The sequence below is a fragment of the Monodelphis domestica genome, chromosome 1 (genome assembly GCF_027887165.1).
Source record: "Monodelphis domestica isolate mMonDom1 chromosome 1, mMonDom1.pri, whole genome shotgun sequence".
Classification (NCBI taxonomy): domain Eukaryota; kingdom Metazoa; phylum Chordata; class Mammalia; order Didelphimorphia; family Didelphidae; genus Monodelphis; species Monodelphis domestica.
In genome coordinates, this window is record NC_077227.1 from 35,160,127 (window position 1) to 35,172,812 (window position 12,686).

General features: G+C 40.6%; 1 protein-coding gene across 9 annotated transcripts in view; it reads left to right on the top strand.

Annotated features, from left to right (window-relative positions):
* Positions 1-12,686, top strand: part of NRG4 (neuregulin 4) — a 115,554-nt gene that overhangs the window by 44,786 nt on the left and 58,082 nt on the right. For 2 of the 9 annotated variants that reach the window (XR_459869.3, XR_008911716.1), the window contains exons 1-3: positions 3,546-3,837; positions 5,040-5,115; positions 8,737-8,830. Coding sequence is in view for 1 of the 9 variants with exons in the window: in XM_056796923.1 (XP_056652901.1) it covers positions 5,096-5,105; positions 8,737-8,830 (104 nt within the window). In the remaining 8 variants the exon portion in view is untranslated. Of the gene's footprint in view, positions 1-3,545; positions 3,838-3,869; positions 4,085-4,145; positions 4,581-5,039; positions 5,116-8,736; positions 8,831-12,686 lie in introns of those variants that run through there. The other 7 variants (XR_008911722.1, XM_056796923.1, XR_459868.3 and 4 more) reach the window with 6 other exon arrangements.

Sequence of the window (12,686 nt, forward strand, 5' to 3'; positions counted from 1 at the left end):
ACAACACTGTGGGATAAGTACTCTGGACAGTGCCGGCACACAGTAGGGACTAAATAAACAGTTATGGATTGATTGATAGTCTTGCTTCTATTTTACAGATCGTGAATGTGATCACACCATGGAACTAGCTCTGGAAGGGATTTGGAATCCTTAGGATCTAGTCCAATCCCTTCATTTTATGGAGGAAGAACTAAGGTTCAGTGTTCAAGTGCCTTCCCAAGGTCACATTAGTAGCAAATAAATAGCAGAGCAAGAGTTTGAACCCAAGGCTCTCCTGGCTGTAAGCCTTGCACTCTTTTCCTCTTCAGTTATGTTTGTGGGGTCATTAAATATCCAACTAAACAAAGGATTCCAAAAGTCTTGGTATCACTTTAAGATTTAATAGTTTTAATATCAGTCCTTTAGCAAGCACCAATATTAATAATTTAATAAATTTTCATAGTGTAAAGCTTCACCAAGACTTTTGGGATACCCTGTATGATGCCCTTTATGGGGTTCTTGATTTGCTCTATATAACCTCTTTAAAATGACATAGACAAGGAGGCAGCTAAGTGGCTCAGTGAATTGAGAGCCAGGCCTAGAGACAGGTCCTGGGTTTGAGTCTGACCTCAGATATTTTCTAGCTATGTGACCTTAGGCAAGTCACTTGACCCCCATTGCCTAGCCCTTACCGCTCTTCTGTCTTGGAACCAATACACAGTGTTAATTCTAAGACAGAAAGTAAGGATGAACAAAATGGCAGGGACACTCCAGCTGTTGTCATTAATGTACATGTTTGAAGGTTTTGCCAGAGAAAGAGCATCTTTTGGCGTTATGCAAGTCCTGGAATTTTTAAAGGTTAGAGCTGCTAAGCAGGGTCTAATGTTATCTTTCAGGAGTTCCCCCAGGCATGTGGTAGCCTCATTTTTACAGCAACCCATTGTTCTGCCTGAGTCCCAGTTTTAGAAGAGATAGCCATCAGGATGCTTTGCATACCTGACATGATTATGTGAGGGAAAACCTCTCTGCCTTCCTGAAGCCAACCCAGCCAGAGTTCAAGTAAAACATTGTTCAGGATTGCTTTCACGCCCAGGCTATGGCAGTTTGACACTTTAGCACTGTCCATTGGCACACACACAGTCGCCCATTTTAACAGAGTTCAGTGGACTTGAATATGAAGGAAGCTGAACAAAGATAAGGCATTTTGCCTACTTTTTTCCCAGTCTCATTCATTCTTTTAATTTATGATTGCTTATTTAAAATCCTCAACAAATACAAATACAGCCTTGCTGTTTAGTTCTTTTTGGTTCTTTGCAATCCCATTTGGGATTTTCTTGGCAGAGACACTGGAGCAGTTTGCCCTTTCCTTCTCCAGCTCATTTTGCAGATAAGGAAACTGAGGAAAACAGGGTTATGTGACTTGACCAGGGTTGCACTGGAGCTGAATTTGAACTCAGGTCTTCCTGACTCTAGGCTTGGTGCTTTATCCACTGTGCCACTTAGATGAGTGCTAATGTAGTGACAAAAGACTGAAAGTCCTTATCTCAGCTCCCTCTAACACTAAATTGGGTTCCCCCTTCCCACTCGAAAATGAGGCTCGCCAAATCTTCTCTTTAGAGTACTAGGGGCATCCCAGAGAGGTTAGGGGATCTTTCTAATGCCATCAAGCTTGAGTCCTTATTCCAGTGAGTTCTTCACAGTTAATTTTTCCCCTGTATCATTAGTAGCTGGCCCAATGATTATTGCCCCACTATCAGTTTAGTGAGTTAGCATCAGTTAGCTTTTATGAAAGAAATATTTACTGAGAAAATATGGCAAGAACAGAAATGCAAACAGATCCCCCCCAGCCCAAACAAGAGCTCGTCATGTCTCCCTCCCACAAAGTTCCTTTCTGAATGTGTTTTAGCTGATGGACAAAGTCCCTCCTTTGTTTACCTAAATGCCTGCGTTCAGGGGTGCATTGGCAGGAGCTGTGGCAACAGCAAACTCTCCAGACCCTGGTTTGAGCCAAGTCAGACCCTGGCCCTCTGCCTGTTAGAATGGCCTGCTTCTTTCAAAGTTCATTTTAAGCTCCAATTCTGACATCAGCCTCTTCTGGACTTCCACCCCCAGCTTCAAATCCCACCCTTTCCCAAATTACCCTGTATTTGCTTTCCTTGGGTTTATGTATAATAAGGGTAGATGTTGTTTTCCCATAGACAGTAAGCTTCCTGAAGGCAGGGAGCATCTTGTTTGTATCACTGTGCCCCTCAGTGCCTAGCACAGTGTCACACATATGACATGTATGTAATAGACATATGCTTGGTCCCCATTTGTCTGTTTTAATCACACTGCAGTCACTGACACCATGGTTTACAAATTTATCAATTGTAACATTTGTAAAAAAAATTTTTTGCTATAAAATTTGTTGTAAAAATTTGTCCAATGAGGAGGCAGCTGGGTGGTTCAGTGGATAGAGAGCCAGGCCTGGAGATGGGAGGTTCTTGGTGGTTCAAATGTGACCTCAGATGATGATTATCTGTGAAAACCTGGCTATTCTCAGAAAGGCACTGATCTGGGACAATCCTGAAAGACTTACAATGGGGAATGCTATCCACCTCCAGAGAAAGAACTGTTGGAATCATCTTTCACATTAGTGAAATTATGGTTTTACTTTGGGGTTTGGGTTATGTATGGGTTTGGTTTTACAACAGTGACCCATAGAGATGTGTGATTTGCATGACAATAAAAATAAAATTTAATTAAAAATTTTAAAATTTTTATTGTATTTTTACATTTTTATTTTATATACATATTTTATTATTTTATTATTTATTATTTTACAAACACATTTTATTACAATTTATACAATAAAAATAATTTTTTTTTTTTAAGAATCAGATACTTCCTAGCTGTGTGACCCTGGGCAAGTCATTTGACCCCCATTGCCTAGCCCTTACCACTCTTCTGCCTTGGAACTAATACACAGTATTGATTCTAAAACAGAAGGCAAGGGTTAGAAAATATTTTTTGTCATATGAAGGGATTAGCTAAGTGATTTGTTGTCTCCCTCATTAAGTTACCTACTTGAGAGAAGGATCTTTTATCTTTCTTTATATCTAAGCACGCAGAATAGGTAGGCACTTAATGTTGATTGAGGGATTTGCTGTTGGGAAGACCAGGGATTAAATCCTGCCTCAAACACTTATAAACCGTGTGCCTCTGGGCAAGTCCCAGCCCTGGGTCTCAGTTTCCTCATCTGTAAAATGAGATGACTTCTAAGGTCGTTTCCTGCTCCCAATCTGTGATGTGGCCTCTGAGACTCTTCCAGGGTTTTCCCTGTTGTATTTTACTGCTAATATATAGAGATTCTGGTGATATCTGCGGATTCCCCCCACCCCCAAACTGTTTTCCGTTTGAGACAAACGACTGCATCCCATTGATTTCATCATGGTCCATTTGGGGGAGCCCCGTCTGGATCATCTGTGTGGACCCGCCTCCCTCCGCCCCCAGACCTATAGAGATGAACAGTGCCTGGTGCATAGTCTGCCTCCTTCATTTCTTTCCTCCCCAGTCCCGGACCCCAGGACGTGCCACCTGGCCAGGCCTCTGCAGTGAGCCTGCATGTCCACAGGAGTAAAGATGACCCCGGTCCTTGGGCAAACTGACCACGTGGACAAAAAATGGGGGCGTTTCCTTCCTGGCCTGGGCCCAACCTCTGTCCGCACCTCCACCTTTCTGCTTGTCCACCTCGCTCACACCGAACCCCACAACCATGCGAGCGAGTTCCTTGTCATTAGCCACAAAATGCAAGCCCCGGCAGCCCCGCGGAAGCCTCTGAACCCATGGCTCCCGGAGCAAGTTTCCTCTGGGCCTGAGGTAAGCCGCCACAGCTGCTTAAAACTCGGCTGGGCTGGCAGCGATTCCTCCCCGGAATGGTTTTCTTTTCTGCCAGAAGCCCGCCTTTGGGTGGAGACCTTGGAAATCCACCTGTCAGTCAGGCTCCGAGCTGGTGACTCAGAGTTCTTTCTTAAGCCCTAGCAAGGAGCACCAAGGCGTGAATCCCCCCCTTCTAACTAGAACGCCCCGCTAATATTTCTCCTGTAAGGACACACCATCAGCCCAGGTCAGGCGGGCTTCTCGGCGATGACTCGCTTTGGGGGTGAGCGGGGCTTTGCTGAGCTGGCTTGTTAGGGACTCGGCTGTACCAGATCCCAGATCCCAGGGAAGTTGGCAAAGAACGCGTGTGTGTCGGTGGTGAGATAGACCCTGCTGCCTGCCGTAGTTTTCCTCAGAATACTTGGAATCCCCAAATCTGAGTCCTGAATGAGCTGAGGAAAGTTTACTTTGCAGGAAGTACAAAAGTCAAGAAAGGGGTTTGAAAAAGCAGAAATGGCCCTTTCTAGCTAAAGGGGAGAAGAGTAGTCACATTCGGTTGTCCAGAAGAAAGCAAGCAGCCGCTGGCTTTTTAAACATTTTATCGTATTTTTCCAGTTATCCGTAGAAACCATTTTTGACCATTGTCTTCTGACGTTTCAGAATTGAGATCACTGGATTTTTTAAAGAAGTCTTTTTAAAAACGATTCCTAAGGATTTTTAGCAATGAAAGCCAGTATAATTTAGTAAGATATATATTTATATAATATAATTTAAATAACAATCTATTCCATTTTAAATAACATAGTAACGAAATGAATTTTCATTTAATATTATTTTATAAAATATAAACTTAGTTTAATTCCATGTTTTCGCTATTAGAGTTTTAGTGATTTCTAAATTCTTGCTAGATTCTCTTCAAGGAGGAATTCTCAATGGCTTTAGAGAAGCAAGGGTTAAAAATGTCAAGTCAGGAGAATTAATCCATAAGAGTGCATTTCTGTTACTTAGTTTCTCGTTTGTTTCCCTATTCAGATGAGCTGTTTTGCTTAGCACTTCATATTCAACCCTGGAATTATTTATGACATTACAGATACAAATGGGCTGGTTATTTGCATGAATTAGCTTTTAAGGAGTGATTTTAATGCATTGTCCATTTCATCACCCTGAGGAAGGGAGATGCTGAAATTTAAAACATTTTTCAGGTGCTGTTTTTCAACCTTCACCTTCTGACCAGGAATGATTCGACTTTCAAAATAAGATGCCAACAGGTAATTTCTTGTAAGTTTGTATAGTTTAAAATCAAATGTGTAACATGTTTCTGTAAGCACTGGCTGTGTTGATAAAACTGAAATCTTTTCTTGGGATGAAAATCCACCTCAGTCTGAATTTGCTAGGAATAGCTGGAATATATGGTTTACAAAATAAATCCTAGGTATAGTGGGATGATTTGGGTATTTTATTAGGTTTGCTCATAAAAGGAACTTCTAATTTATTCTGTCTCTGATACTAGCTTCCTAATCAACTCACTAATGAAATTAGAATAAAAAGAGATTCAGAGATAGTGATTCAGGTTAGGTCAGCTTTCTTTGTCAGGAAACAATTCAGTGTTCAGACATGTCTGGTTGTGATCGAGGAAAAACAAGTTAGCAAGTTTTGGCTGAGAAGTATATATGGTTATGCTCCACCCTCATTGGAAAGTTTAGAGGAGTTGGCTCTGAGATTCCAACGTAATGTTACCTTTCCTATGCAATTTTTCAGTCACCTATTTGGGTTATTAAAAGCATTCAATTAAAAATTTGTTTAAGAGAATAAGATTATCTTTGTTTAAAAATAGGCTTGCTCATTCAGCTTCTCCTTTTCTGGCTCTTAATTTTTTTTGTAACTTTGACCAGGTACCATATACATTGTTTGTGGAATTGCTAATTTGACTTCTGTGTTCTCTTTTACCCCTTTAGAGTCACAATAGAATGAACCAGATTTTGCTCAATGCCTAAGTCTAGAAGTTTATTGTATTTGACTTTTCATTTAATTTTTTACCACATATCATCCACTTTCAAACTTGGAACGTTTTTGCCTTGAAAAAATAATTATAAATCAGTCAATTCATTAAAAGTCTTGGTGGCAGCTAGGTGGCTCAGTGGACTGAGAGCCAGGCCTGGAGATAGGTCAAATCTGGCCTTCCTGGCTGTATGACCCTGGGCAAGTCACTTAACCCCCATTCCCTAGCTCTTACTGCTCTTCTACCTTGGAACTGATACACAGTATTGATTCTAAGACCAATTGTAAGGGTTTTTAAAAAGTACTACCTACCTATTGTGTGTTGGGTGCTATTTTGGCACTAAAAATATAAGCCTCCAAAAGAAACAGTTCTTGCCCTTAAGGAACTTCCATTCTATCAGAAGAAATAATGGATGCCCCAATAACTACCTGCAAAAAACTTGATTTCAGGGGGTTTGAGCAGCTGGAGATCAGGATGAGTCTCATGTCAGAAGAAGGAGAAAGTGTTATTTGAGTTGAGCTTTGCTTTGAAGGAAACTTTGGAAGGGGCAGAGGAGGGTTGGGCATAAGTATGGGAAATGGAGTGTCAAGTGTGAAGAAGAGAAGGATTGGCTGGACTATAGAGTGGATGTTTCCAGGGTCTTAGCTGAATTTTATTACAGATAACCTTTGGGACATCCCATATAATAAGCCTGCCAAAGTATGTTGGAACAAGGTCACGAATCCCACTTTAAATGACAGAGGAGTTTGAATGTTATCCTACAGGTAACAGGGAGTCACTGGAATTTATTGACTAGGGATTGACATAGTCAGAGATGTATTTTAGAGATGTAACTTTGGTATCTGCAAGAACAGTGACTCAAGGGACAACAGTTAGGAAGTAGGAAGTTGCAGTAGTCCATGGGAGAGGTAATGAGCTTCTGAACTAGGGTGGTAGTCTTATGAGTGAAGAGAAGGGATGGATGGGGTATGTATTGTCTATATAAACCTGACAAGACTCAGCAACAGATTGGATGATGGGGTGAAGGGGAGTGAGATATCCAAGATTGCAAACCTGGGAAACCAGAAGGCTAATGGTGTCTTGAGAAACAGGGAAATAGAGTTAAGGGATTGGTTTAAGGGGAGTTAGAGAGTTAATGAATTCTGTTTCCTATTTCAGTCATGTTGAATTTGAAATGCTTACAGGACATCCAATAGGCAATTGATGATATGAGACTGGAGCTCCAGGGAGAGAGTAATGCTGGCCATGTAGATCTGAGAGTCACCTGTGTAGAGGTAATTGAATCTGGGGAGCTAATGAAGTCACAAAGCAGAAAGTTGAGAGAGAAAAGAAAAGGGGGACTAGGATAGAAATTTGGGTTCAACATACATTTATGGGGTGCAGTGTTGATAATAATCTAGGAGGTGGGAGGAGAATCAAGAGAGGAATGTGATGAAATCCTAGAGAGAAGAGAATAACCAGGCAGAGGAGGTAGTTAGCAGCACCAGCTGTTGCACAGTTTTAGAAAGGGCAGAAAGAGAAAAAACCATCAGCTTTGGCAACTAAGAGACCATCAGAATCTTCAAAGAGAAAAATTTCAGTTGAGTGCTGAGGCCAGAAGTGAGATTTCTGAGGTTTGAGAGGTGAGTGAGAAAGGAAGTAAGCTAGAACCCAACAGCCCTCTTCCCTTTATTAGCCAATTTCTAGAAAAAGCCATCTACAGAGAATTTCTCCACTCCTTTTCTCATTCACTCCATGATGTGGTTTCCCTCCTCATCAGTCAACTGAAACTATTCACTCCAGAGTTGCCACTGATCTCTTAATTACTAAATCTGATGGTCTTTTCTCAGTCCCTATCCTTCTTGTCCTCTATTGGAAATGGCACCATTAACCTTTGTGTTATTTAATCATTTTAGTTCTATCTGACTCTCTGTGACTCCATTTGGGGTTTTCTTGGCAAAGATACTGGACTGATTTGCCATTTCCTTCTCCATATCATTTAACAGATGAGGAAGTGAGGCCAACAGAGTTAAGTGACTTGCCCAGTCACAAAGCTAGTAAATGTCAGAGGCCAGATTTGAACTCACAAAGATAAATCCTCCTAACTCCAGTCCTGGAGCTCTATGTGCTGCACCACCTAGCTGCTCTTAAGCTGTTAATTTAAGCTTCTGGATACTCTTTCATGATCACTCCTCTCAGGTGCCTTTCCTGAGTCATCATCATTCATATTATAGATGCTCCCTAACAGGGGGTGTCCCCCAAGAATCTTCTCTTCCCTTCAGACTTCTTTTTTCTTGGTACAGTATCTACTTCCATAGGTTCCATTTACGGGTTTGTAAGTTTATAGGTTCTTTATGCAGATGACTCTCAACTGTCTCTAGCCCTAGTTGCTCTTCTGGGCGATAACCCCATATTTCCTGCATCCTATTGAGCATCTCCAACTGGATATCCCATGGACATCTCAAATATGGCATATCCCAAACAGTGATGATTAACTTTCCCCCTCAAATGGTTCCTTTTTCTTTATTGCTAATAAAGTACCATCATTCTTCTAATCACTGAAGTTCGCCACCCTGGACCTGTCCTCAACTCCTTACTCTCCCTCACTGTACAGATCTAATTGACTGCCAAGTCTTTCCAATTGTACATCTACCATATATCTCCCAGGAGTCCCTTTCTCCCCTGATAGAATGTAAACTCCTTGAAGGCAAGGGCCAGTTCATTTTTGTTTTGGTATATATATACCCATAATGCCTGGTACATAGTAGGCTCTTAATAATGTTTGTTGATAGATTAAATACTTAAATCCAAGAAATGAATTGCTTTTTACCATTGTCCTAAGGGGGGAAAAACAATTCACTTTCTATATGCCAACAATGTATTCACATTCTCTCTGTATTTTGTGTTTGTTCCTTTTCTAGATCATGAAGAGCCCTGTGGCCCCAATCACAGGTCGTTTTGCCTGAATGGAGGGATTTGTTATGTGATACCCACTGTTCCCAGCCCATTTTGTAGGTGAGTGAAAGTACATTTTATAACATCATCTTTTATCTTTTTTTAAAGCAATTTGATCAGTTGGAAACATGGCTAAGAATAGTAATGGGCATTTTGATAGCAACAGAAAGCTTTGTACCCTAAACATTATCTTTTTTGGTCCTCACGACAATCCTGTGGGGGTAGATGCTATTCTACTCATTTTACAGATGAGATTGGAGCACAGAGTTAAGTTAAGCAAGTGCCCAGGATCACAGAGTTAGCAAGTATCTTATGGAAGATGCAAATGCAGGTCTTCTCAACTAAGTCCAACACTCTCTCTGCTATGCCGATGGGCCAGAAGGAAAGAGCTTGGGCTTTAGAATTGAAAGATCCAGCTTCAGATTGCAGCTCTGATATTTACTGGCTCTTAAGACCTTTGTCAAGTCATTTCACCCTTGTGAGTCTCAGTTTCTTCCACCTGTAAAATGGGGGTAGTAATAGTTTCACTACTTGCCTAGAAGGATTAGGATGAAGAAAACTCTCTACAAATCATAAAGCACTATGGAAATGGGAACTCTAATTTCTAGTTCCAAAACAAGGTTAAGAAGGAAAAGTTCCAGGGGGGACTTAAAGCATTTCTTTAGGACAAAATGGTTTGGTTTTTTTCTGGGGGACAGAAATCACACTTAAAATTTTACCTACCTTGTTCTCATCTGCTCTTTGAAAACTGGTGGTGGAAAATTACCAGTACTATCAAATTGTTTTATCATCAGTTACAGTGAAATCTCTGTAGATTTTGGCAGTCTCCAAAAGCCACACTATTTTGGGCGTTAATGATTTTTCCCATGAGAGAATTCAGCAGTGCAGACATGCCCAAAGTGAGTAATTTTCCCATATGTTTAGTATTCATCAATGTAAGTGCCCTCTGGTGGTCACTATTTATCAATACAAAAAGAAAGAAGCCTGTTTCAGAAAGAAAATGAATTGAGAAGAAAAGTAACTGCATCTCTGATTTGTAGCAATGTAGAAAGCAGGCTGGTGCTGCAACAGCTAATGTATTTTTAAACCATTTGCTTTTCTTTGGGAGTGTTTTGTTTTTTAAGGGAATAGAGGGAAGCACAAACCACAAAATAGAGAAAGACTTTCTGTGAACATGGTAGAAACAGGTTTGACGCTTACTGTTGACAATATAATACGATTCAATTTCATTGGGGCTCTTTAAAAAAAAAGGCAAATGAAATACACTAGATTATGAATGAGATGATATTAACTAAGTGCCCCCAGGTCCTTGATAGCACTTGCTTGACAGTACACAAGTGCTTACCCCCATGTAGTTTGTTTAGGTTTATGTCCCTGTGCTGTGGTTCCAGAAGATAATGATGAAAATTCTTTTTTTTTTCCCACAGAAATATTTAATTTGAAAGGCATAATACCAAATTTAGGAATGTCTTCTCCCACCAGCAATAGGAAACACACTCCTCTTTTCTTCCTCCACACCTTAGTCCCTGGACAGGAAAAGGGGATTGAGTTCAGAGTTTAGGTCCTCATAGCACACAATTTAAGTTTCAAGTCCCAATCTCCTCCTCATATTTAAGTTACAGGCACCCTGACTAATGATGATAATTCTAAAAAAGTAAATCATGAGGGGAGCAGTTAGATGGCTCAGTGGATTGAGAGCCAGGCCTAGACACAGGAAGTCCTGGATTCAAATGTGACCTAAGATACCACCGAGATGTGTGACTCTAGGCAAGTCACTTAATCCCCACTGCCTAGCCCTTACTGTTGTTCTATCTTGGAACTGATACATAGTATTGATTCTAAGACAGAAGGTAAAGGTTTAAAAAATAAATCATGAAAAGTAAAGAAAGTAGCATTATTTAAACTAAAGGAGAAAAAGGCAGCTAAATCATCCAGTAATTATCCCAATGATAGTTTAAGGTCTATCCTTTAGATAATAGTGCCCTATATCTTTAAAGAGGGTAGAACAACAAAGGATTTTAGTTGCATCTCCTTAGGTTTGATATTAGTAAGTACTTAAGGGTGTTGATAAGTTAAATCTCATAGAGGAAGTTGTCTAGCCTCCTTCTTTGAAAGCTTTATTAAAAATAGGAGAGAAACACATCTGCCTAGAATGGTTTAATTACTCTACAAAGGCAGGGTGACTTCCTAAGATTTCTCCCAGCCCTTTGATTCTCTCAATTTGAGTGTATCTTTATTCTTAACTACTCTCATTCTAGTAAGTGTTTTGGTTTATTTTTAGCAGCTACTTTAATTGAGGCTTCTTGGAGAGGTAGAGAAATATTGATGAACACCATTTGGCCAATCCCCTCAAGAAAGATTCAGCATTAGAATAATGTAGTCATTACCACAATGAGGGAGGCACATGAGATCAGCAGCAAGGGTAGGAAGGCAACAGCTGCTGCTGCCAGTGACCCGAATGAGGACATCAAGTCTCTCCCACTCTGTGGTTCCCCATAGACAGAATGAAAAAGGCAGGGAGAGGCTAGACTTCTCGGCTGGTGTTCCTTACACTGGCCCTTATACACTGGCTGTGGAGATAATCATGGTAAAAGAAAAGAGAAAAAAGGCTGGGTGAGATTTGGGGGCAAAATACTGCAGCTCTGTGGAATCTGGTTTCCCCTTTTGTGCCCATATTTGGTATTTGTGTCTACATGGAAGGAGCTGTGCATTAGACTGGGCTGCACACTAGATGAGACCTCAGAAGAGAGCAAATGGCTGTACAATGATTGCTCTATATTGTAAGGTCAGCTACCACTGCACCTTTGACACCATCATATGACCCTTTTCCTGTTCATCTTTGCTACAACTGCCAAAGTCATATTCCTAAGGGGCAGGACCTACCATGTCATGCCTCTGCTCAGTAAATAAATCCACTGGTTCCCTGTTCTTCCTCTAGGATCAAATACTTGCTCCTCTATTTGGGTCCTAGAACTTTTTACAACCTGGCTCCAAACTACCTCTCCAAACTTATTATACATTATCCTTTATCACGTACTCCTTAATCTAGCCTAACTGGCTCTCTCTGCCCCTCTGTCCCCCTAGACCTGCAAAGTACTCCCTCCTTCCTTCTGCCTTTTAGAATTTCTAGTCTCCTTCAAGAATTCAGCACGGTTACCACTTCCTACATGAGAACTTTCCTGATCTCCTCAGCTACTAGTACTTTCTCCCTGAAAATCATCTTGAATTTATTTCATGTGCATTTTGCATATAACTTTTTGTGGATAGATTTGGGTATATATGTTGACACCTATAGAATTTAAGATGCTTAAGGGTAGAGACCCTTATTTTTGTACCTCCATCTTTTAGCACAGTGCTTGACATATACTTGATGCTTAATACATACTGTTGATTGGCAGATTCTGTCAGAAGTGCCTACCTAAGAGGATCTTTAAATTCAGGGCTTGTAGGACCCTGACAGTCATAGACATATCATATATTTAAATGAATACATTCTGACACTAACTGTTCATTGTGGGTCAAGTCACTGCCATTAGGGATGGGAGTTTTTTGTTTGGTTTGGTTTTTCTGGTATGGATGCTCCTTCCCAAAATGCAGATGGGTTACTGGTCTATATTGTGTTGGGGTGCTGAGTGGTTGAAGGACTTATCTGTGGTTACATAGCAAGTATTCCAGAGGTAGGATCTGAACGGAGCCCATCTTTTGTGTTCTGAGGTTGGCTATCTTTTGAGGTTAGGCTGCCTTCCTAAATAAAGTTAAAAGAAGAAAGCTCCTGAAATCCAACAGATTTTTGTAAATGATGTTCAACTATGGACCACATCTGTGCCATTTTGCATTTAATTGAAAGATGTCGAGACTACAAGTTTCCATAATGCTTATTGCTTTTGCATTATGAAAAAGCATTTGAGTCAGTAGA